Source organism: Scleropages formosus, chromosome 19 (assembly GCF_900964775.1).
Source record: "Scleropages formosus chromosome 19, fSclFor1.1, whole genome shotgun sequence".
Classification (NCBI taxonomy): Eukaryota; Metazoa; Chordata; class Actinopteri; order Osteoglossiformes; family Osteoglossidae; genus Scleropages; species Scleropages formosus.
The window spans coordinates 14,245,625-14,269,033 of NC_041824.1; the positions used below are offsets into that span (position 1 = coordinate 14,245,625).

Consider the following 23,409-nt stretch of genomic DNA (forward strand, 5'->3'; position numbering starts at 1 on the left):
ACAAACAACAATACCCAAACATTGAGGAACATGTCATGGTTATATTTGATAAATCACATACATTCATTTTCAGAGTATAAAATCCCATGATGTACGCACGCGTGCTTGCCCGCTCTCTGTGGTGAACACCCTCAGAGCTACCTGGTCACAGGTGGGCGGGTCCTCACGCCAGGTGCGCTTACCTGTGTCGCCGTGTTGAGTCGCGGGGGAGGGAGAGAGCAGATCTGCTGAGGCAGGAGCGCCACCGTAGCAGAAGCCATGGCTTTCCGGGAGAAGAGAGGCTTCCACAGCCTGGAGGTCAACAAGACCATGTGGGAAGTTCCCGATAGATATACGGCACTCAAGCAAGTGGGGTCGGGCGCCTATGGGACTGTGTGGTGAGCAGGGGGTCGGCCGGGGTTTGGGACCAGGTGTGCTCTCTAAAGTCGGGATTCTCTCTCTTACTTTACGCTGGAAAATGCTGTTAATCGCATACAATTCATCAAACACTCACTCTGTTAGCTGTTTTACATAAAATAATCTTGCCAACGATACGCACTCTGCCAAATGTTGATCCTGCTAGATATTTTACACAGGTATTTCAGAAAATGAAGGGGTGCGGTGGCTTAGTGGGTTGGACCGGGTCCTGCTCTCCAGTGGGTCTGGGGTTTGAGTCCCGCTTTGAAAGTGTGTGTGTGTGTGTGTGTGTGTGTGTGTGTATTTTAGATAAAAGAATGCCGTGAAGTATATGCAATTAGTCAGGTATGGCTCTTTTTGGCTGTTGGACAAAATGCTATGAACAATATGGAGTTAATCAATTATTGATCCTGCTGGATATTTTAAGTAAAAAAACACTGTGAACAATATTCAGTAAATCAAGTATAGATACTGTCAGGTGTTGCATACATTAAAAAAATGCGGTAAACTGTATGCATTTATACAAACATCAATCAGTGTATTATTATTATTATTATTATTATTATTATTATTATTAAGCATAGGTGGAGGGTAGGATGAGTCCTCAGTGTTCAAGCAGCTAAGGCCTAATGTGTCCCTTCAGCATTTCTGTGTAATTCCATGGGCTGCCGTTCACAGTTTTATGTTTGCTCCTCATTTCACAACAAGTTGTTACAACACTATTCTGAGCACAGCCTTGACACATTTGGCTAATCCTTCATCCCGTGTAATTCGGCGCCACCGGGAACGGCTGCAGAATGTCTAACGGGAGCTTTAACGAGTTCGGCGCACAGGAGATTCCTGCGCGCCTTCTGGGAGTTTGCAAGTTTGGGCTGGTGCGGAGATAAGGGAAACGTGTGCAGTCCCCCTCATGCTGTCCTGTCCTCCAGGCTACAGGATTTCCACTGTTAACTGGTTTAAACTCATCTCGCGGCGTAAAAAAAAAAAAAAAAATAGTGAGCCGTTGAGAGCTAATCACAAACATTTACCTGTCTGCCAGCATCCCTTTTATTGAGCCACACTGTTAAGTTTGCTCTGGCCTGTTCCGTTCATGTTGGGTGGGCGAATGGATATTTCTGCACACCTTAAGTTAATGTTTACAGTTTGAAACAAATGCTGTTGTTTGTTTGCTTTTTTTTTTTTTTTTTTTTTCTGTTGCTGCTACTTTAAAAATATCCGCGACCTTCTCCCATCAAGTTCTGCTATCGATCAAAAGACAAAGGAGAAGGTGGCCATAAAGAAGCTGCACCGTCCCTTCCAGTCCCTGATCCACGCCAAAAGGGCGTACCGTGAGCTCCGGCTGCTGCGACACATTCAGCACGACAACGTAGGTCACGCAGTCCGCTGCTTTCCTCCCCCCCGTACGTCCGTGCACGCGCAGCAAGTCCTTCAGTAAATATTGATCTTCACGCTTCTGTCGTTATGCCCTTGCCACATGTGTTGTAACTGCAGGTTGCTCAAATCTTGACATGACAGAACACATTAAGTGAAATCACAGGAGCTGAAAATAAGCTGCCCCGACAAACAGGAATTCTGGCACCTCGTGCTCTTCCGCTCTCGCCAAACCAGTTTGTTTGTGTCTTGAGTAGGTACGGCAGTCCCTGCAGTCTGACGTTTCATTTCCACACACAAAATGCATTTACCAAAAAGGAAATGGAAGCGACGGGGGGGTGCGGTGGCGAAGTGGGTCGGACCAGGTCCTGCTCTCTAGTGGGTCTGGGGTTCGAGTCCCGCTTGGGGTGCCTTGCGACGGACTGATGTCCCGTCCTGGGTGTGTCCCCTCCCCCTCCGGCCTTACGGCCTGTGTTGCCGGGTAGGCTCCGGCTCCCCGCGACCCCGTATGGGACGAGCGGTTCTGAAAATGTGTGTGTGTGTGAAATGGAAGCGTTGACTTCACTACCGCCATGAGCTGTGCAAGAATCGCAATGGAAGCTACTGCGTGTATTGATTTTGTTTGCGTTTATAGCTGTCGCTCCATCTCATTCTTTCCCTCCTTGCTCCCGAAGGTCATATGTCTCCTGGATGTTTTCACACCCGACTCTTCGATAGAGAATTTCCAGACATTGTGAGTGGCCGCTGCTGGATCGCGCACATTCCGCAGCTGGAATTCGCAGCCTGTTGAGGCAGGCGGAGCAGGGGAGGGGGCCACGCTCGCGCTCACGGAGACGACTCGACCAGACTCGACTCCCTCAGACTCCTCCGCTCGGGCTGTGAATCATGCTTGCTCCTCCTGGTGTGCGCTGCTCTTTCTACACCTCTGCCCTGGCTCAGGGCTGTTGTTCGTTTCAACACGCTGCTGTGTTTAGCTCGAGCTGATTGGACAGCTGGGTGGCGCGGAAAAGTCTGTTGGAACGTCTTTAACTTGCTTATATGTCATATAAAGATTTAAAAAAAAAAAATAGAAATGAATTAACGTGAAGAATACACACATGCAGGCATCCCTCGATTCATGAACTCCTGGTATCCGAAATGGTGGTATAACAGTTCTTTTTGATATCCAATTCCACATTTCTGGAAAGAAAAGTCAGAAAAAGTGTTATAGTTATATGGTTCTATATATAAAGTGTTATAATTTTATGTTATTGTTGCATGGGGGGTGTGGTGGCATAGCAGGCTTGACCTGGTCCTGCTCTCTGGTGGGTCTGGGGTTCGAGTCCTGCTTGGGGTGACTTGTGATGGACTGGTGTCCTGTCCTGGGTGTCTTTCCTTCCCCTCCAGCCTTACACCTTATGTTGCCGGGTTAGGCTCTGTCTTGCTTGGGCTGAGTGGCTTCAGTGTGCGTGTTATATGATAGATACACTAATATGTTATATGAGTGTCTATAAATCATAAAATAGTATTCTGGTGATATTCAGGAAATTCTGGTTTAGGGTTTTCGGATGGACTGAGAATGCGTTATTATTTTTTCCCGTCTAAAGTAATGGGGAATAGGTTTTCGGTATCCTAAATGTCAATATCCACACCGTTTTCCGGAATGGATTAATTTTGGAAACAACTGTGGGCTACATGTGAGGGAACAAAAACACTGTCCTGTAGCACACGATATACAAAGAAGCTGAGAACTGAGGAAGGGCATTAGACTGCTAGTCTTAGAATATTCCATTCAGGGATGGTTGGGAAAACTCATGTCTCTCACACAGAGATTTTCCATTTTACCAAGGGTTTCTGTGCTCTGTATGTGTGTGTGTGCAGTGTGCGGTGTGTGCACACGTGTGTATGCATCAATGCAATGAGCTGACCCTGCGCCCTCAGACCACCTCTTTGTGTAACAGCTACATAGTGATGCCCTTTGTGGCTCAAGACCTTGGCCATATCATGAAGAAGAGAAGACTGACCGACCGCATCATCACCTACCTCTTCTACCAGATCCTGCGGGGACTGAAGGCACGGAATCCTGCGCGCCGCCATCTGCTCATCGTCCTCTGTGTGAAAAAATGAGAGAGCGAGTGCTCGGTCATTTAATAACCACCGCTGTGTCTTGTTTCTTTCCCTTCAGTATATCCATTCTGCTGGGATTATCCACAGGGTATGTATGCACACTTCTTTCAGTAAGTCTTGTAAATTCATTTACATTTATTCGCTAAGCAGACGCTTTCGTCCAAAGCAACTTACAACAGATACTACGTAGTGTTATAAGCCCACACACCTTATTCGCCAAGGTGACTACATTGTTAGATACACTACTTACAAGGGGTTACTCATCCATGCGTCAGTGAAACACACTCACACACTATGGGGGAACCTGAACAGCATTTCTTTGGACTGTGGGAGGAAACCAGAGCACCAGAGGACACCCACGCAGACACGGGGAGAACAAACTCCACACAGACTGAGCAGGGGTCGAACCCACGTTCTCTCGCACCACACAGCTGCTCGCTGTGCCGCCATATCTCACTTCTTTAACTCCTAACCCTCACAGGTGAGCCTTTATGACACCCCACGGGTGTTTGGCACATATGTTCTGATTTACAGTATGGTTTTCGATCTCCACTCAGAGAAAGTTTTCCTCTATGCCATTTTTCATTTTAACTGAGCACATGACAAACTATGTTGTCTAAATGAAGGAATATAGGAGACTCTCCCATTACTGAGATGAACCATGTAAGAACTATACACACATTGTATCACAGCAGTAATTAACTTTTTCTTGCAGTCTGTACAATAAGATTCGTGACCCTGTTCTGCTACAGCTAAGTTATTGTCACTGCTGTGCTTTTTTTCAGGGGTTATTATCACAGTTATTATTACAGTTTTATTCAAATGATAAAATTTTCAGATGTGCGTAACTTTGGAGAAAACTGTCTGCTAAATGAATAAATGTAGAAGGTTTCATGAGATTAACAGCAATTAAAATAGTTAGGTTGAAATGTATATTTTCTAATTTCAGGACCTGAAGCCCAGCAATCTTGCTGTCAATGAGAACTGTGAATTGAAGGTAGGCCTATACCTCAGAAAACAGGATGGAAAGTACCGCGTTGACATAACCTACACTCCCCCCCCAAGTGCCTTTGAGTTCACAGTGACCTTGGGCACTCAAAAGGTTAACTGAGAAAATGTTCTTGTATAAATATTTATGTTTTCCTGCCTGCATTTTCCCTATGGTGGCACTTTCTTTTTGGGCAGTCCCTTTTATACTAGAAGGTGCTAGATTATGGTTTATGGTTTAAATTTTCTACATATACAGTGACGTGATGTCAACTTTCAAGCTTTTAAATTTGGAGAGAAGAATGAGAATTATACAGAGAAGGCAGTATTCACACTGTGAAAAGGGTTGCTGTTATTAGTGCATTTTTGTCCTTATTTGCACAGTTACCAGATCACTTGTTGAGCATAAGAATAACTTGCATTAGAGAGTAGGAAAAATGTTGAAGGTTGTGGATACAGAAATTAACAATAATTTTTAACACAGAATAATATGCTAATGATGATTGACTGATATTTATCAATGCATTTGTTCAAAACAGAATGCACTTACATGCAGTGGACACCTACCCGGACCAATAATTATATGGGGTATTTTAATTGTAGTGAGGAATAAGTGAGGACGTATGTGATTTTAGCTTTTCTACAGTACTGTTGTTTTCCCTGTGCTTTACCTCTCCTTGGACTGATCACCAAGGCAGTCTTGCTCGTGATCTTTACCTCTGACAGTGAAGAGATGAGAGAAGGCAACATGTAAACCTTTTATAGGCTGCAATCAGTTCAGTACTGAATATTTTCTTAGCCCCTGTGCACTCTGTACATATTTTTTTGGTTCCTTTCTCACTTCCAGGACTTTCAGGCCACTTATTGTTATGCATTATGTGAGGGAGTTGCCGTATGCACACACGCTGTAGTATTTATTATTGTTTATTTTAGTATGCATGCATGATTTTATTTTGACTCTCAGTCAAATTCAGTATCATTCTCCTGGCAGATTAGACCCCTCAGTTTAAGCCTTTAGGTGATACTATGATTGTATAGCATGGGGGTTTGTGGAGAGAAGTTGAAAAAGAGAAATTGAGTTTATTCTCAATTCCCATTGTCACCAGTACTGAGGCTGTTTTAATCATTTTAGTATATTCAGTTCAACAAGCTGTTTTTAACAGACTTACTAATAAGTAAGGTATACATGATACACATAGGAGATTCTAGAAATAGCTGTTTCATGAGAGTATATCATCTGTTTTCCCCATGTCATGGACCTTTTCTGAAAGGTTGTTATTCTCCACAGGTTCACAAACCGTGTCTAGGTCCTACATTGTTCATTTAGTTGCTTTCCTTTCCCTCTCTCTGTTTGTCTCAATCTTTTTCAGATCCTGGACTTTGGCCTGGCGAGACACACAGAGAGTGAGATGACGGGATACGTAGTGACACGCTGGTACAGGGCACCGGAAGTCATTTTCAACTGGATGCATTACAGCCAGACAGGTGAGGAGACACACTGCGGCATTCGCATAGCAAACTAGAAGCACTGAGAGATGCCTAAGATGACAGCGGCACATTTACCTTATGAAAAATTCTCCTTCAAGTATAGTAGTCACATAGTTATATGCTCAAGTCTGAGGAGCCTTTGAAATAGCTCCAAGTGGCATGATGGAGAGAGAACTTGGTTCAAATCCCCACTCCCACTGCAGTACATTATTTTTATTTAAAGAAATAAAGGTCACAAGATCACTGCCTTTGTCTTTCACTTTGCAAAGCAGATGGACACTTAGCGAGTAGAAGCACTGTATAAGTACCAGGTTCAAATTCCACCCCCTGCTGTAGTGCCCTTGAGGAAGATACTGTGCTTACACTAAATTGCTCCAGTAAAAATTAACCAGTTGTAAAAATGGGTAAAATGTTAAGTAGCTTAGTACTATAAACTGCTTGTCCCTGTGTGGGGCTGACTTTGTGTGTGTATAGTTATAGCACATTTGCCAAGATTCTGCACACAACATACATGGGAGTAGAATGACCCTGTAATGGGCATTAACGCTGTTGTACTGAAAAAGTATGTTGTATGAAAAATTCATATATATATATTTTCACACACGGTTTTTCATTGTACATGGCCTCGATATATGAGGGCTGAGGTATAATATCAAGTCCTGTATTATTTCTTCACAGAGGTCATACCTTTCTCCAAAAACAACATACAGTGTTTAATTTGTCTATTAAAATATTTACATCGATTTACGGATTTATATAGCTGGAAAACCTTTACTGGAGCATTAAAGGGACTGTCTCACATTATATCCTCATATCCTCCCTGGAAAGACTGCAGACCTCCATGTCCCTGCACTGGGCAAATGGTTAGTAATAATGAAGGAATGGATAAAAATGTAACATTATAATATATAGATATAAATATTAGATATATCTAAAAGTTATAATTTTTTAGGGGGGCACGGTGGCGCAGTGGGTTGGACCGGGTCCTGCTCTCTGGTGGGTCTGGGGTTCGAGTCCTGCTTCGGGTGCCTTGCAACAGACTGACGTCCTGTCCTGGGTGTGTCCCCTCCCCCTCTGGCCTTATGACCTTTGTTGCTGGGTTAGGCTCTGGCTCCCTGTGACCCTGAATAGGACAAGCGGTTCAGAAAGTGTGTGCGTGTGTGTGTAATTTTTGATACTAATATTATAAAAATGTGTTTTTTATCATTTAATGCAAAAGATTTTCTTTTAGTATTTTAAATAATTTAAAGAGACTTTTTTGTCCGGGAACCAATTATTTTTCGTCCATAAGAAATAATGGCAATCTGACTCAACAGAAATTCGCCTTGCGTGATGATTTCCTAGAAAGAGTTAAACCCCTTATCTGAGGAATGGACGTACACTTAGTACAGTGCTGTACCACTTAGTTATGCTCATGTTTCGCATCTTGTCACGTAAGAAATCTACACACTGTAGTCACACCCTACTCTCTCTCTGTCCACACTGCTGTCCCTCTAAGTAATGTCTTGTATTTCTGTCTTTTGCAGTGAAAAGGTGTTTCTTTTCAGTGATGTGCTGTGTTATTAATATCATGCATACGTGTCATTCACTCATAGTGGATGTGTGGTCTGCTGGCTGTATCCTGGCGGAGATGATCACAGGCCAAGTCCTCTTCCCAGGAAATGACAGTATCCTTTTGTCAGAGCTGTAAACTCAACAAGGCATCTATTACAACCTTTAGACCTGAAACAGTGCGTTCCACTGCCAGACCATAGAAAAATTTCCATAACATGGTGTCAGTGACCCTCTAATGTAGACTGTTGACTAAACAACACATTTTCGGACGGGCAATACTTTGTCATACTCTACCAAACCAGACCTCTATCACCTTTGTCATTGTTCACATTCTCACATCCATAAATCTACTCATTCTGTACTAGGTGTCACCTGTAAAGCTCTGAGATGGCTGTACAGTCTCAAGATTTTCATTGTGTCCTGACTAACAAGGGAAAATGTTAATTTTCATCCCAACAATGATTTTACACTATTATCTGCATGCACAGACACGTTAGATCAACAATCATGGTAAGGTATGATTGTATACCTTTGTTGTGGACTATACTCCAGCTTACACCTCTTCAGTGCTAACCATTAACACCCAAAGTCAGTAAAAGAATCTAATACACTCATCCTCCATCATTTGGTCTTCCAATATCTGCTTTTTCACTTATTTTACCTGCAGTTATTAATACCCCCTATCCTTAATAGGTCCAGATTTCTATTTACCCAGTCTACTAGATCCAGTCCAGGCATACCACAACCACATCTGGTCAGTCGTGATAAAATGACATCACATTTGGAAACTGCACCCAGCAGCTGTGTGAGATGGTGAGATGCACTGAATTGTGGGAACAGTGTACCCACACTTTAAGTTACACTCTACAGTCTCAGTTGCATACTCACGTATTTACGTTCTCTGGTTTCCACTGTTGTGCTTTACTTGTCTGATTATCTGTTTATCTAAATCGAGTTCACACGCAGTCATGCTGAATCATCTTTATGAACTCATTACTTCAATGCATTTATTTACTTTGTCAGATTTATTTATTTGAGTTATTGTTCATGTGTGATGTTTTAGTGTAGCGCAATAACACTGAAACGTACCAAACAGAAGTGTTCAAAAGCGTCAGACTTTTATTATCATTTAGATTCACAAAGAACTAATGGAATGAGGAATGTCATTATACAATTTTTCGATACTTGGTCTATTTTCAGAAACGCACTAGGACTGACTGGATAGCTGGAGATAAGTGTATTGCAGTCATGAAATCATGCTTGTATTGCTCCATTAACTTTTGTGCTACTACTTCCTTAACGGCTGACTCAGGTATTGACCAACTGCAGAAAATCCTGAGCGTGACTGGAACACCAGCACCCTCCCTAGTGCAGAAGATGCAAAGCAAAGATGTACTGTCTCTACATTGACTTATCAAAGACATACTCAGTTTGCAAAGATCTTTACAGCACATTTAAATTGTTGTAAATTCCACACTTAATATAGGTAATCTGTCAGCAAGGAAAGAAATAAACTGAAGGGTTTAAGCCTGCTATTGAAAAATTATTCTAACCACATAATGTTGCAATGTAATTGCTCTTAATGTTAAAAAAATCTGTCCAAGCTGGCCAGATTTATGTACTGACAGCACAGCAGACTGCCTTGAGTTACTCGGTGAGCTGGTTGGACTTGGAATCATTAGGTTGAGCACCACCAAGCAGACACGATGTGAACAGCCTCTTGGTTCCCTCTGCAGGCACGCTCTTATGTGGAGTCACTCCCCATTCAGAAGAAGAAGAACTTCAAAGATGTGTTCCCTTCCATGGATAGAAAGGGTATGTGGCCCCTCCTTTTTTCTGATCTTCGATTGAAGGTAGCCCTCTAGTGGATAATGGAACAATGGAACTGTTTGTCTCGGCAGTCTTTAAAAATGCTGTTTACTTTAATTTTACACATTGGAGCTCACTGAGCACGTGCACGTCAAAGTCCTTCTGAAGGATGTTGCTGAAAAGTAATGTGATACACCCATCCCTCACATAATGGGGTCCTGTTCAATGAAAAATTACCACAATGGCTTACATTTATGTTTATTCGTTTAGCAGACTTCCAATGAACTCTATGTAGTGTTATCAGCCTACACACCTTATTCACTGTGGTGACCTACACTGCTAGATACACTACTTACATTCACTCATCCATACATCAGTGGAACACACTCTCTTGGTCACTCACACACTATGGGTGAACCTGAACAACATGTCTTTGGAAATATTTGCATGGCTTATGAAAATATTTGCCATTTGATACATGCCAGTATGAAAATATTTGCCATTTTCCCATGCAATGTGCTAATAATTCAGTGCAATTCCATTTTTGTCCATTATATGGTCATTTTATTTTCTTACACTACTTTTAAAAAATCCCGTTAAAGAGGAAACAGTTCAGCCTCTCGATGTATGTCGTCATTCATCAAGTGAAAGAAGCTCTATGTATACAGTCAACCAAACACAGGTGTTTCCCAACAACACAACTGCCATCCTTGAGCATCAGTTCAATGCCATTATCCAAGACAACACCAACACTCATGGGGACATTTCAGGAATTACAGGATGCAATAAATTCATTTAACTATGTACAGAAACATGCATATGCTTAATGCAAAGCAATATGGGCAAATCTGTCACAGTGACAGTGTCAACCAATCAGAACCATTGATTAATAAGAATCTAATTTCACAGCTGAAACAGCAGATTGAGCAGATTCAAAAGTAATTCATTTAGCTGATTATTTTCTTTAATCCAAAGTGATGTACAGTGTTGGGTTACATACAATGAATTAATTAACCAATTAATTATTTAATTGAACTTTTTTAATCCTAGAGGGAAATTCACTTTGGTTCCAGCAGTATAAAATATGCAACACACATGCATGCACACATATGACATATATGTACATAATTAACGGGGACAGCTGGTAGTGTAGTGGTTAGAGCTGCTGCCTTTGCACCCAAATGTCAGAGACTCAAATCCTGTCTCCAGCTACTCTTGAGCAAGGTACTTACCGTAAATTGCACCAGTAAAATTACCCAGCTGTGCAAATGGGTGAATAATTGTAGGTAGAATAGCGTTGTAAGTCGCCTTGGAGAAAAGCATCACCTAAATGAATAAACACACACATAGAGACATAATGTAAATATACATAAACACAGTAAGCAGAAAATAACTGTGAACATGAAATAAGTAGACATATAAATAAATGTGTTAAGTTTTTGAAAAGGCAAAGATACTTAAAAGCATGACAGGAGAAGTGGATTGAAGTGAGATGATGAGTGAAGCAGATTTGGTCTGGCAGGAATGCCCTCTCTGCTCTTTTCCTGAATATGCACCCTCCTACTGCAGGGAAAGGGTTAAAAAAAGAGTGATGAGGATGCTGTTCCTCCCCCCTCTTCCCTGTGTGCTGCTGCATCCACACGCACAAGTGCCCCAATCATATAAACAGTTTTAGTAGAATCAATGCTCTTGGCCGAGCATAATTAAAGCTTTAAACTCACATTGATCACCTACCGCACTACACTCATACTCATTGTCATGCATAACAATAGATTTTACTTTGGCTTTTAAATTTATGGGGGGTGCACTGGGTTTGACCGGATCCTGCTCTCCAGTGGGTCTGGGGTTCGAGTCCCGTTTGGGGTACCTTTTGACGAACTGGCGTCCCGTCCTGAGCCTGTCCCCTTGCGCCCTGCGTTGCCGGGTTAGGCTCCGGTTTGCCGCGACCCCCCTTCGGACAAGTGATTTCAGATGATGTGTGTGTGTGTTTTAAATTTATTTGAGGTACTACACTTTTTGTCCGAAATCCAGTTATCTTTTTTCCATAATTAATAACGTTAAGAGGGAACAAATGAACACTGTTAGGTGAAGGATGGGCGTATTAACTATACTTATTTTCACTAAATATGAACCATTATTTTAGATTAAGCCGTATTCTTATGCGTGCTGCGTTTTTATTTGTTTCTCACAATACAGAAAAAAAAACCATAGTGCTGCCATCAGTGATGGTTTTAACCCACATTTGCTCTCAGCCTGGAATTAATACTGTATTTTTGTTCTTTCATCATTATAATTTCTGTTTTTCCACATCTTTGTCCCTCCTTCCATTTTGCACCCTTTCTTTGCTTCTTTGCCCACCTTCAACATTTTTCCCCCACGTCACCCTGCTAGCGGTGGCCCTGCTTGAGGCCATGTTGCTCTTGGATCCTGAGAAAAGGGTCACAGCCAAGGAGGGCCTATCGCATCCCTACCTGTCAGAGTTTCATGACCCGGAGTCAGAGCCAGAGTCTCCGCCATACGACGACTCCTTTGAGAGCATGGAGTTGGTTGTGGGAGAATGGAAGAGTGAGTGTACAGCCCGTACTGGACAATATGTCAGAACAATGTCTTTTTCCTTCTGGAGCGTTCATTCGACAGTAGGAATTAAGGAAATAAGGAAAATGCAGGCAATTGCCCTGGAAAGTACCTTTTTCACTATCTGCCATGGTTCATGGTTTATTGCAAGAAGTGTTTTTTCTCCCTCAGTCAGACCAGCGGGAAATAAATGCTCTGAAAGAAGTTTTAAAATCCCATCCTTTCTCTCAATTCCAGGTCTCATCCATATGGAGATTATGACGTTCGACCCTGATAACCCCAGAGAAACTGCGACATAAGGTGCCGGGGTACAGATGTACATTGTCATTGACCAAAGAACGGATGGTGAGCATGCACTGCCTACCAAAACATGGAGGACTGCTGCTCTGTTTGCACCGCGCATGTCCTCATCCTCATTGCGTAAACTGGACATTTTTACTGAAGCCGCTTGCTCGCGAATTCAGCAGCAGTGGACCATTTTTGCAAGTGCAAAGCCTTCCATCACTTCTTTACGCTGATGCTTAAACACAATGAGAAAGGCAACAAACCATTACTTTCCACTGAGATTATTTGTGGTGAAACATTTTTTATCTGCCTAGAAAAAAAATCTGACGCTAGTTCTGTTAAAATTTGCTCTACTGTACATGGCACTGTTTTCTTACCACATCTCTTAGCACATCTCAGAGTCTCCCGACACTTCCTGCAGTCTATTCTGCAGCGCAGAAATGCCATTCATTTGGGTTTGCAGTATGTTACTGGTTCCAGCCCCTTTTGCACTTGCTCTACTACCCAAGGTACTAACCCTGAACTGTTCCACTCAAATAACCAGCTGTTAAAAAAATGGTCAAATAGTGTACATTACTTTGAATAAAAATACCGAAGAAATACGTTAGTAATTTTAAGACGAAAGGTCACATGCGGTACATGTGCTGTACAAGTTTTGCTCTTACTCTTTTCCTTTAAATTGTCAGATATGTTTGTGCTTCTGGGCCATGTGTCCAATCACATTGCATGCTGGTTGTGATTTTTTCTTTTTTTTTCTTTTTACATTTTTCTGTTTAATTTCACTTGGTGAATACTTCTGTTCTCAGAACTCACAAATGTGCATTACAGCTGTCTTTTGTGAGACAGAAAATCAGGCTATTTGATTTTGTTTAACTGAATTAAGCAACTTGAATTTTGCTGAACAGATGCTGGTTTTAACAAAATTCACTATTACATCATAAAAGAATCACACTACAGGGTATTACTACTCTTTACCACATGCTATGTCTAATATGCAAGGTGCCCAACCAGTTATTCACTACGTGCCTTCAGTATTCTTTCATATAATTCATTATAAGTAACTACCCAAAGACTGATCAAATGAACCTGTGTTTTAATAAAACATATCAATAAACAATTTTTTTGTGGATTTTTCTGGTGTTTATATTTTTATTTGCTGTTTTTCATACAAAACATTCATTTGAATTCAACTGTCAATTTTAAGCACAAATGAAGAAAAAATAATACAGACAAATTACCTTTATTCAGCTAGTTTTGTATAAGTGCTGTGTTGCATAGTTAAGGTTATTTGATACAATCTATTTTTAATAAAATGCAACGAATGCAGTAATATTAATTTGATTTAAAATAGGTAGTAATATGCATCATAATCATAAAAACTGATCCAAAAACCCGAAAAGTTGAAATATGGGCAAAGCTCACACTGTGATGTAGTCAAAAACACGGAAGAAGTCAGAGGCAGAAATGCTTATTTTACAAATGTTTGTATGTTTTATGCTTGATTACACTCAGAAACGTATGACGATGGGATTTCATGCACATGACACTTTCTGAAAAGAGGTGGCTATCCGGAAAACACTGAAAAAGAAAGGGTGGATTAGGATACAGGTGACAGTTTGAAGTTTCAAGCTTTTATTCTCATGTGTACTTGACGAAAACAGTCCAATTCTTGTGCTACAGTTCTCCCTTCCTAGAGTACTGTACATTGGGGAGTAGGAAGTATGGGGTGGTGGGGGGGGGGGGTCAAAGGTGATCAACAACAAGAAATAAAGCAAACAACAGAGCAAAGACAACTGGTGCAAAGGCAGGACAGTCCAGTACAATAGCCCAATTGACAGTACATATGAGTATGTAATATAGGAAATGTATATTTATATTCTCAAGTAAATGGTACAAGAGTGCAAGTAATAAATGAGAACATGGTGACTTACTCTTTTACAGTAGAGGGCAGCATAACTGAAGTTAAGAGGAAATGTCAGATCCATGAGGAGCATGACTCCATAGGAATTGTACCCTGTTCTTAGAAACCCTGAAATTTCCATGACATTTACATTTATTCATTGAGCTGATGCTTTCCGCCAACACGACTCACACTGTCCTGCTACTTACAATGATTGAACCATTTTTACAGTTTTTTTTTTATTTTATTTTATCTTTTTATCCATTTTTACTGGGACAGTTCAGGGTATCATATTCAAGGACACTACAGTTGATGCTTCAGGCTCAAATATTTTGACCCCAAACGCTACATCATCAACTGGCCTCAGGCTTAAGCAAAGGTAAACTATACTTAAGCTTGGAATCCTTAAATGGTTGTGTGACTCAGAAGGAAATAAAGTCCATCAGAATGGTACCAATCTTACTGCACAAAAGCCCTCTCCAACTCCAGGGTTTAGGTTATTGCATTTATTTGGTCAAAATCCTGAAAGAGTGAAATAGTACTATTCTATACTGAAAGCCTGGTATCTATAATTAATTTCAATTCCAGATGACCAAATCCTTGCAGTTTATACTGTACCTTTATTCTTCCATACTTGTGTATGGGAAGGTCTCTTAGGGCCCTTTGGCTTTCCTGGCACTGAATGTGTCTCAGGGTGAAAAACAGGCTGGCAGGGGCCTGTCCCATCTCCCCTCAGCCAGCAGTTCATGAGTGCCTTCTCTATGCATCACTCTGATTTTGTTAGCGAGAGCCTCAGTTGGGTAATACGCTCTGCTGTTTGAGCATGAATGCCGGGTGACTGGTTTAATCTGGGCGGGAAGTCCCGCATCACTTTTATGTTAAATAAACACTGTGTCAGCATGCACTTGCCAAGGGCTCATCTCAGCCTCGGTCTTTTGTGTGCACTTATTTACCGAATATCATTTGATCAACATCCCCTTTCAGAACCCTGATGAAACGTTCACTTGATCATCTCGGCACTCCAATGATTCTGTGCTTTTTCGAAACACTTTTCGTGCCGTGCAATAACACTGGCTGACTTTAAAAACTGTACCCAAATGCAGAACTTTTGTAGTGAAGGTCCAAGGTGAGTAGATATGTTCCATGACAAACCTGCAGTGCTTGTCTTTTGGCCTGAATACCATCTCTTTCAGTACATGTGATATAATTCCCTTAGGTGTGGCTTACTCCGCTCACGACATGTAAAGAAATGGATTTTCACTTGTAATTTCTGGAATCTCCTGGCTGTTTCTGAATGGATAGCCTTGCATTTTGGATTTTGATAAATGACCTGCATGTTTTCCACTGATAAAAAGGTTGATCTTTTCACTTTGTTTAGATAGTCAGTGAGCCAGTTCATTGCTGTTCCTTTCAAGGTCTGATGTGACTTCCTCTAAATTAATGTTTAGCTTGTATGTACCTTGATTATGCCAATTTCTGTCTTGTCCAGGGATTCGTTTTGCTCCTAGAAGGGTACAGCGCTTAAGAAAGCAGCTTAAGGCAAGGCTGTGATAAACCAGTCAGACATCAAACAGTGTGGTGTGTTCGCCTGATGAGATCTCCTCACCACAATTAAAAACTGCTGACACGCTAGTTTGCTGTCGTCTCACCTGGTTATGCACCAGGTTTGAATATTTACCAGACAACTGACCTTTATCTGTTAACAAATGACAACAAACATGATTTCTCGACAGCTCGTTGTAAGGATGCGCCACTGGCCTGAGCAGAAGATCACAGGGCTTTTACACCCCCAGGAGGCTCCAGCCACCAACAACGCAGCTGCATCACTTTGATGGGAATGTTTTTAGCAACGCCACACAACCGCTCAGGGAGAATTTCCAAACCCATGCAGGGGACAGTGCCCTTGCAAACGATGTGCTCCAGTCGGTCCCTTGCCAGTATGGTGCAAGAGAATGGAACTCATGGGTTCTACTTCTGCATGATGGCCTAATCTCTGAGACCAGCATATGTTACTGGCAACATCAATTTATCTATATGCTGGCCACCAGCCTGGACTTGTGAAAACACCTGCTGAAATCTGTCTATGACGAAACAGTACTTTGGGGCAGCAGAGCACTGCAGAGTGTTGACTGAGTACACGATAGACAGTGCAGTATACACTGTTTCCTTGAGTGCCCTACATTTACAAAAATGACATCAAAAGAAAATCATAAAGGACTTCCTTTATATTTAACTACAGGATGGGACTATAGTGCAGAAGGCAGAAAGGCTGACCCGATACAAAGTGGGTGTTTAAGAAGGAATATTACAGGTGCAACTTGTTTTCTCCTACAAACAGTAAAAGTATCTTCATATCTGCCTATATCATATTTTTATTCATGTTTCTCTATGGTTGACTGCTGCATGTTTGGCAAACTTAAACTCGAGCTTTCCATTGTTTAAATGTGTTGAAGATATATTTTATTTTTTTAGTAACTTCATTTTTTTTTGAGATATTGGTGGTGCCTTTTTCACTTTGGTTCAGTTGCGCACAGCATATGCTTTCAATATCTTTGTCTCTCTTACTTTTTCTCTCTCTCGTATGCACAGACATCAATCCTCCACGTACCATTTCGAGCAGAAACAAGAAGTGGATCACAAAGGAATATGAGACCAATAACCAGTGTATTGTAGGACTTGGAATTTATTCAGTTTTTTTGGTGTTACATTTTCAATTTGGCCACATCAGTCCAGTCACGACATGTCAGACTTTTACTTTTAGAACAAAATAACAAGGAAACAAACACAAAAAGCAAGGTAATCTCCAAGCCTGTTTGATGCTCCCATCATCCCTGAGAAAGGAGTAATGTAGTAAAGGCTAACGTCACCTCTGTGGGTTTCTCAAAACCAGCTCAGTACAAACTTCCTTCTTCAAGGAGGGGACCCCTCATAGCTCATAACTCCAGATGCCTGTTATTCATTTGGCCGCGTAGGGAGACCATGGAGTCGAGGAACAGGAGGGCTAAAGTCAGCTGAAATATGCGGACATACTTCACTGTGTCTCTTGTCCATCTACCCGTGGTGTGACTCTACCTCTTCCTGTACGCAGAGAAATAGAAGCACCGTGCAGATCCTCTTAGGATGCATGGACAGCGATGCAGGGTAGTGCCACAGTGTGATACCAGCATTACAGTGACTGTTGCATTACTGTGGTCCCGCTGCCCTTTGCTGTGATGCTGTGACCCTGACTCCCTGCAGGTTTTGGCGGCATTGGAGGCAGGTTGGCTGGTTAGAGGGGAAACAACTACAAAACTTCTTCAAGGCAAGATTTACCCTTCCTGTATCCTTGTTAATCTCATTGTATTCATTCCTTCTATTACATACGTGACTGTCTAAGAAAAAAACTGACAACAGGAAAAGGCAGGGATATTTCTGTAGTTTGGTATTTTCATGTTTTACTTGCTGCCATTGAGAGAAAACTTAAAGTACAAGACAGAAAAGGCTTTGGTCGATTCTGGCTATAGAAAACCACTGTCTTCTGTTCTTATTTCCTTCCCCTAATGTGCCTAAGTGGTAAGTGAGGGTGAGAGGTGGGGTGGTTGTCCTCCGCTCACTGCATCAATGAAAGCTCTGTTGCTGTTTGCCAGGGAAACAACTGTTTCAGCAGTTACTGTATGTGAGTTGCATTTCTGAATAAGCATGGGGGAGGGGGCAATTAGGACTGTGGGGCAGGGTTGCCTCCTCTTTATAAGCGCCTTGTGGCTGAGGTGGTGACCCTGCTGGTTTTGGAAATCGTGGAGCCACTGCTGCTACCTATGCCATATCCAGTACCTCCACTAAATCCAATACCTCCACCAAGTCCAGCACTTCCACCAAATCCTGAACCACCACCAAATCCTGAACCACCGCCAAATCCTGCACCACCGCCGACTCCTGAACCACCGCCAAATCCTCCACCACTGCCCAATCCAAGAGCACTGTCAAGGGAGAAACCTAGTGAAAGAGGGAGATGAGAAAAACATAGGGGATTCACTCATCTAAGCCCATGATAAAACCAAACAAAACATTGTTTCTTTCTTCCATCTCTGTGTGACTGTATTATAATAAAGTTGCTAGCTGCCTGGCTGTTTGGGGAAGGACCATTTTTATTATCGAACTTGTACTAATGAAGGCAGCATTCTGTACCTGAGAAAGTGAAAATTCTTTACAAACTCATTGCAGCAGCTGGAGTATGAAGTGAATAAAGCCAGTAAGGATGACGAGTACTTACTGCTGGAGCTCTGTACATGGACGGTAGTAGGGCAACCACCACTGGCCAGCCTTTCGAGAGATTAAATTGCATTATTACAAAATGCACCAAAAAACTTTTCACCTGAAGCTTTTGAGCTCTTCCAGTTTCAGATTTCTACTCACCGGCTCTCCTCTCCTTCCAGCAGCTTCCTGTAGGTGGCAATCTCAATGTCCAGGGCCAGCTTGACATTCATCAGCTCCTGGTACTCGCGCACCTGGCGGGCCATGTCTTGCTTGGCTCTCTGCAAGGCTTCCTCCAGCTCCTTGATGCGAGCCTTGGCATCCTTCACTGCCAGCTCTCCACGCTCTTCAGCCTCAGCAATCTGTGCCTCCAGGTTAGCACGCTAAACAGAGCATGTGGCAGCTGGTGTGAGCTACATTCCCTTTCGACTTTTGTTTGAGAAAAGGTATGATTAAGGTCAGGGAGCACAATGCAGCAGTGATTTAAAAATTGTCTCCAAAGAAGAATTTCCAACAATTCCTTTAGAATTATGTCTCAAAGGGTCTTCATGTTGCACATGCACTCAACATCTAATGAAGGCACCCTGAGACAATAACATTACCTGTCCCTTGACAGCCTCGATCTCATTCTGTAGACGAGTGATCATGCGATTCAGATCGGAAATCTCGGACTTGGTATTGCGCAGGTCATCACCGAATTTGCCTGCTGAGGTCTGCAGTTCATCATACTGAGGAAAGAATACAAATGAGAATCTTCTTATCATCACTGTTTTCCTTTGCAAACAAACTTAACCCCTAGGGGCAAAGATGAGAAACAGTAGTGCCCACAAACATCGCATACCTTCTGCTTGTACCACGACTCAGCCTCAGCACGGCTGCGGTTGGCAATGTCCTCATATTGGGCACGCACTTCGGCCACAATTGCATCCATGTCAAGGTTGCGGCTGTTGTCCATCTCCACCACAACAGAGGTGTCCTTAATCTGGCTCTGCAGTTCTGCCAACTCCTGTTGAAGGCAGATGAGGAGGATTCAACATGTTACATGGACCTCAAACAGAAAAGGCGTGTTATGTACATTTTGACTGTGGAAATTCAAGCGTACCGCCTCGAAGAGTGCCCTGAGGAAGTTGATTTCATCCTGAAGGCTATCAACTTTGGCTTCCAATTCCACTTTGTTCATGTAAGCGGCATCAACGTCCTGGGGGAGTGGAAGGACATTTCAGCTGTGATTCTTGTGACTGACTTCAGTTTTAATGTTGGGAAAATGGAAAACTATTTAAAAATTAAAACTAATTTTAAAGCTGCTTGCCTTCTTGAGCAGGACAAATTCATTTTCTACTGCTGCACGCTTGTTGATTTCATCTTCATATCTGCCAAGATGGAAGGCACATTGTGAATGGATTACACAGACTACTGTGCAAGAATGACATCTTGACTGATTCATGTCAGCAGAATAAAAGTTGTAATGTAGTGCTAGAGGATTTACACAATATAAACTGTTGTGAAAGCCCTATTTTTATGCCTCTAATTAGCATTTAGTAAGATGTCAAACATATGTTTAACTCTCACTTGTTCTTGAAATCCTCCACCAGATTCTGCATGTTCTTCAGGTCACTTTCCAGCCTGATCTTCTCATTGCCAAGGTTATCGAGCTGCCTGCGGAGGTTGCTGATGTAGGCCTCATACATAGCATCGAGATTGGAGTGGGATGTGGTCTGACCCTGCAAGAGGTTCCACTTGGTCTCCAGCATCTTGTTCTGCTGTTCCAGGAACCTGACCTGTGGGAAACATGTTAAAAAATCTGTTTTAGTGATGCCATAGTGGTGTTATCTCAGCACTAATCCTTGAAAAGGGGAACAGAGACTTGATCTCCTTGTGAGGAAATGTGGACTGAATGTCAAGGTTTTTGAAGCTTATAATTAATATAATGCATAAATTTTCACTCTTATTTTGACTCTTTTTTATAAAACTGCAGGTCTGTTCATTTGCCAATTCTTCAGTGGTTGTAAAAAATACTGTACTGTGCTGTTACAAAGATGTTAACTACATGAGTGAGATTAGCAAGTTCATCTAGCTTCTGCTCATCTTAACCCTTTATGTAGACATCTGGTGATTGTCAAAAAATTTTTTCTTGCCTGGAAAACAAGCATAATTTAGACCACACCCAAACTGGCTTTGCTATGCAGGTGGGGTTGAGCAGTCTTGCCCTGGCTTGCCACACCTGAGCCAAACCCTGGGTGTGGCCAATACAATGGTAATTACCCCACACCCTTTCCCCCGGCTCTGTGGGCTTTATGAATTAACTTGTGTTCCTATCCTATTGATCTTTAGTCTTCAGTAGTAAATTGTAAGGTTAGACTACTATGAAATATTACTATGAGGTAATCTTAGTACATAGTCGTACAGTCTTAATACATTCGTAGACTTCATTAACTTTTGACTGGTCTTGCTGGTTCCAGAAGTGCCACGTGTGACATTCTGCTCGCTTTAGACCCACGTATAATAGTGCATGTAGCTTACAAAAGTGGCTTTGTCCATTTAGAAGATGAAAGGACTACATGCTATTTTTATCTGAACTTTCACAACAATAAAGGCAACTGATGCAAGGCTTTCATATTTCAGAAGTGAGGGAAGGGAGAATTGTACAACTTCAGGTCTAGTGTCACACTAACAACAACGGGTAACGGAGCTAGAACTATATAGTTCAGCCCGATTAATCAGCTTCACTGGCAGAGGATAGACTCTGACCCTCCGACAGACTCTGACGAGAGACACACTCCTGGCCTCTGAACCCAGTGAGTCAGAGCTGGAGGGGAGCAGACGATAACCTGAACCTCACCCATATTTAAATAATGATCGTTTCCAAGCACAAGACCTGAGATTATAACCCTGCACCAAGCCAGATTGCATGCACAGCACGCAAGTTTGTAAGTAAGATTAGTTTCTTTTTATGGCGCACTCTTCTCACTAGAGTGACACAGAGCGCTGAACGAGATTGCAGTACAATTCGCTAAAGCAAAAGATGGATATCAATAGAATAAACAGCACTGTTTACATGCAAAACCTTGCAGAAGCAGTTTTGATTCTGAGTTTTCATAACCAGAGGCTGCAATGCATTTCTGTTCTTCAAGCATCTCCTTTTCCTACTTAGGAGTGCCTACATTTTTACTGAGAATTTCCTGATCAGAGATCAGACTGTGAATTTTGCAGGAATTATCACAGCTAGCGGGGGACAACTATACTCCATTAAAATGTACACACGACTTTGTAACAGAGGCATGCATGACAACAAAGTGCTACTGCTCATTATGGACTGGCTATAACTTACATTTACTTCCATCAAAAGACCCAAACTCACAACACTGTCAGTGCATTTACACATTCATTCATTTTAATCATCAGTACACAGCAAGTAGAACACAGACACTGTGCCGACCTTATCGATGAAGGAGGCAAAGCGGTTGTTGAGGGTCTTGATCTGTTCCTTCTCCTGGGTGCGGACAGCCTGGATGTTGGAGTCAATCTCCAGGTTGAGAGGTGCCAACAGGCTTTGGTTGACAGTGACAGCAGTGATAGGAGCACCGACAAAGCCAGCACCACCGCCGTAGCCTCCTCCGAGCCCACCACCCAATCCACCACCCAATCCACCACCCATTCCACCACCGTACCCACCACCCATTCCACCACCGAACCCACCACCCATTCCACCACCACCCATTCCACCACCATACCCACCACCGTACCCACCACTGGATATACTGTAGCTGTAGCTGCTCCCACCACCGGATCCAAGACCATATCCACTACCCAAGCCACCGCCAGACCGCTGGACGGCTACGCTGCTGATGCGGCTAGAAGACAAGGGGACAGCTGAGCGGCTGGAGAAGGTGGCTTTGCGGACAATGCCACCAGGGACACCAAAACCACCCATGCTGCTTCCACCGCTGCTGAACGTCATTGTGCCAGTTTTATAGCTCATTGTTCTGCCGTTCTGTGCAACCAAGGGATGTAAAGAAAGAAAGAAAAACCCAACAAGAGGAGACTGGGACGAGGAGGAGTCAGCCCACAAAGGAAAGTCAGGTTCCTCTGTGTGACTTGTTCCTGAGGTCAGCTGCCTTTAAATCTATCCTGGAAAAGGGCGGGCCCTTGTGCAGCGGTCCTGGCCCCATCTCTCAGTAACTCCTCCCATCACAGTTACCTGTTCCAGCAAGTGGGGACCCACCCATCCCGTCGGACAGGTACAGAGTCAGTGTAAACTGATAAGCTCGTACCACACCCAAGCAAGAGTGCAAGTGAGAGTACAGAAACACAGAGTATAACGGAGGAGGTGGTGGAACAGTAAAAAAGCATTTTTTGGCTTTGTGTTTTCTCCTTTCCTATCCTTTCCCAAGTGCACCAGCACATCTGTAGAATTTTACTTCATTCAAGGCTTTGCACTGCCTCCCTCACAACTGCACTTCCTAAAATGTACTGAACTAAAATTCCCGCAAGATAAAATTTGTGCTTCTTGGGATTTTAGGACAGATAGCAGAACGGAGTCTTCATGTTTCTTTGTTCAAGGCTTTTCAGAAATTATCTGAGCTCCATGCGGTAGTGTGTGTAAGACTTACGTAAGTTTACATAAGACAGCACACTTGGCGACTTGCCTCGTACCTTAAGCACCATCTAATCTCCTCTGTCGGGAGGTCTGCTGTTGCGAATGTTGCAGT

At 42.6% G+C, this 23,409-nt stretch overlaps 2 protein-coding genes across 2 annotated transcripts; one reads left to right on the top strand and one right to left on the bottom strand.

The window, feature by feature from the left end:
• Positions 1 to 217: 217 nt before the first annotated feature.
• Positions 218 to 13,634, top strand: LOC108939429 (mitogen-activated protein kinase 14A). Its single transcript, XM_018760772.2, has 12 exons — positions 218 to 377; positions 1,633 to 1,762; positions 2,442 to 2,500; positions 3,708 to 3,819; positions 3,932 to 3,961; positions 4,823 to 4,870; positions 6,231 to 6,345; positions 7,944 to 8,015; positions 9,215 to 9,294; positions 9,639 to 9,717; positions 12,103 to 12,276; positions 12,523 to 13,634. Exons 1-12 carry the CDS (start codon positions 259 to 261, stop codon positions 12,582 to 12,584), a joined length of 1,080 nt encoding a protein of 359 aa, XP_018616288.1. The 5' UTR covers positions 218 to 258; the 3' UTR covers positions 12,585 to 13,634.
• Positions 13,635 to 17,135: 3,501 nt separating this feature from the next.
• Positions 17,136 to 22,802, bottom strand: krt5 (keratin 5). The gene is made up of 9 exons (XM_029246189.1): positions 22,137 to 22,802; positions 20,270 to 20,478; positions 20,010 to 20,070; positions 19,803 to 19,898; positions 19,542 to 19,706; positions 19,303 to 19,428; positions 18,863 to 19,083; positions 18,720 to 18,769; positions 17,136 to 18,442 (listed from the first exon to the last, which is right to left on the bottom strand). Exons 1-9 carry the CDS (start codon positions 22,677 to 22,679, stop codon positions 18,195 to 18,197), a joined length of 1,719 nt encoding a protein of 572 aa, XP_029102022.1. The 5' UTR covers positions 22,680 to 22,802; the 3' UTR covers positions 17,136 to 18,194.
• Between the last annotated feature and the right edge of the window lie 607 nt (positions 22,803 to 23,409).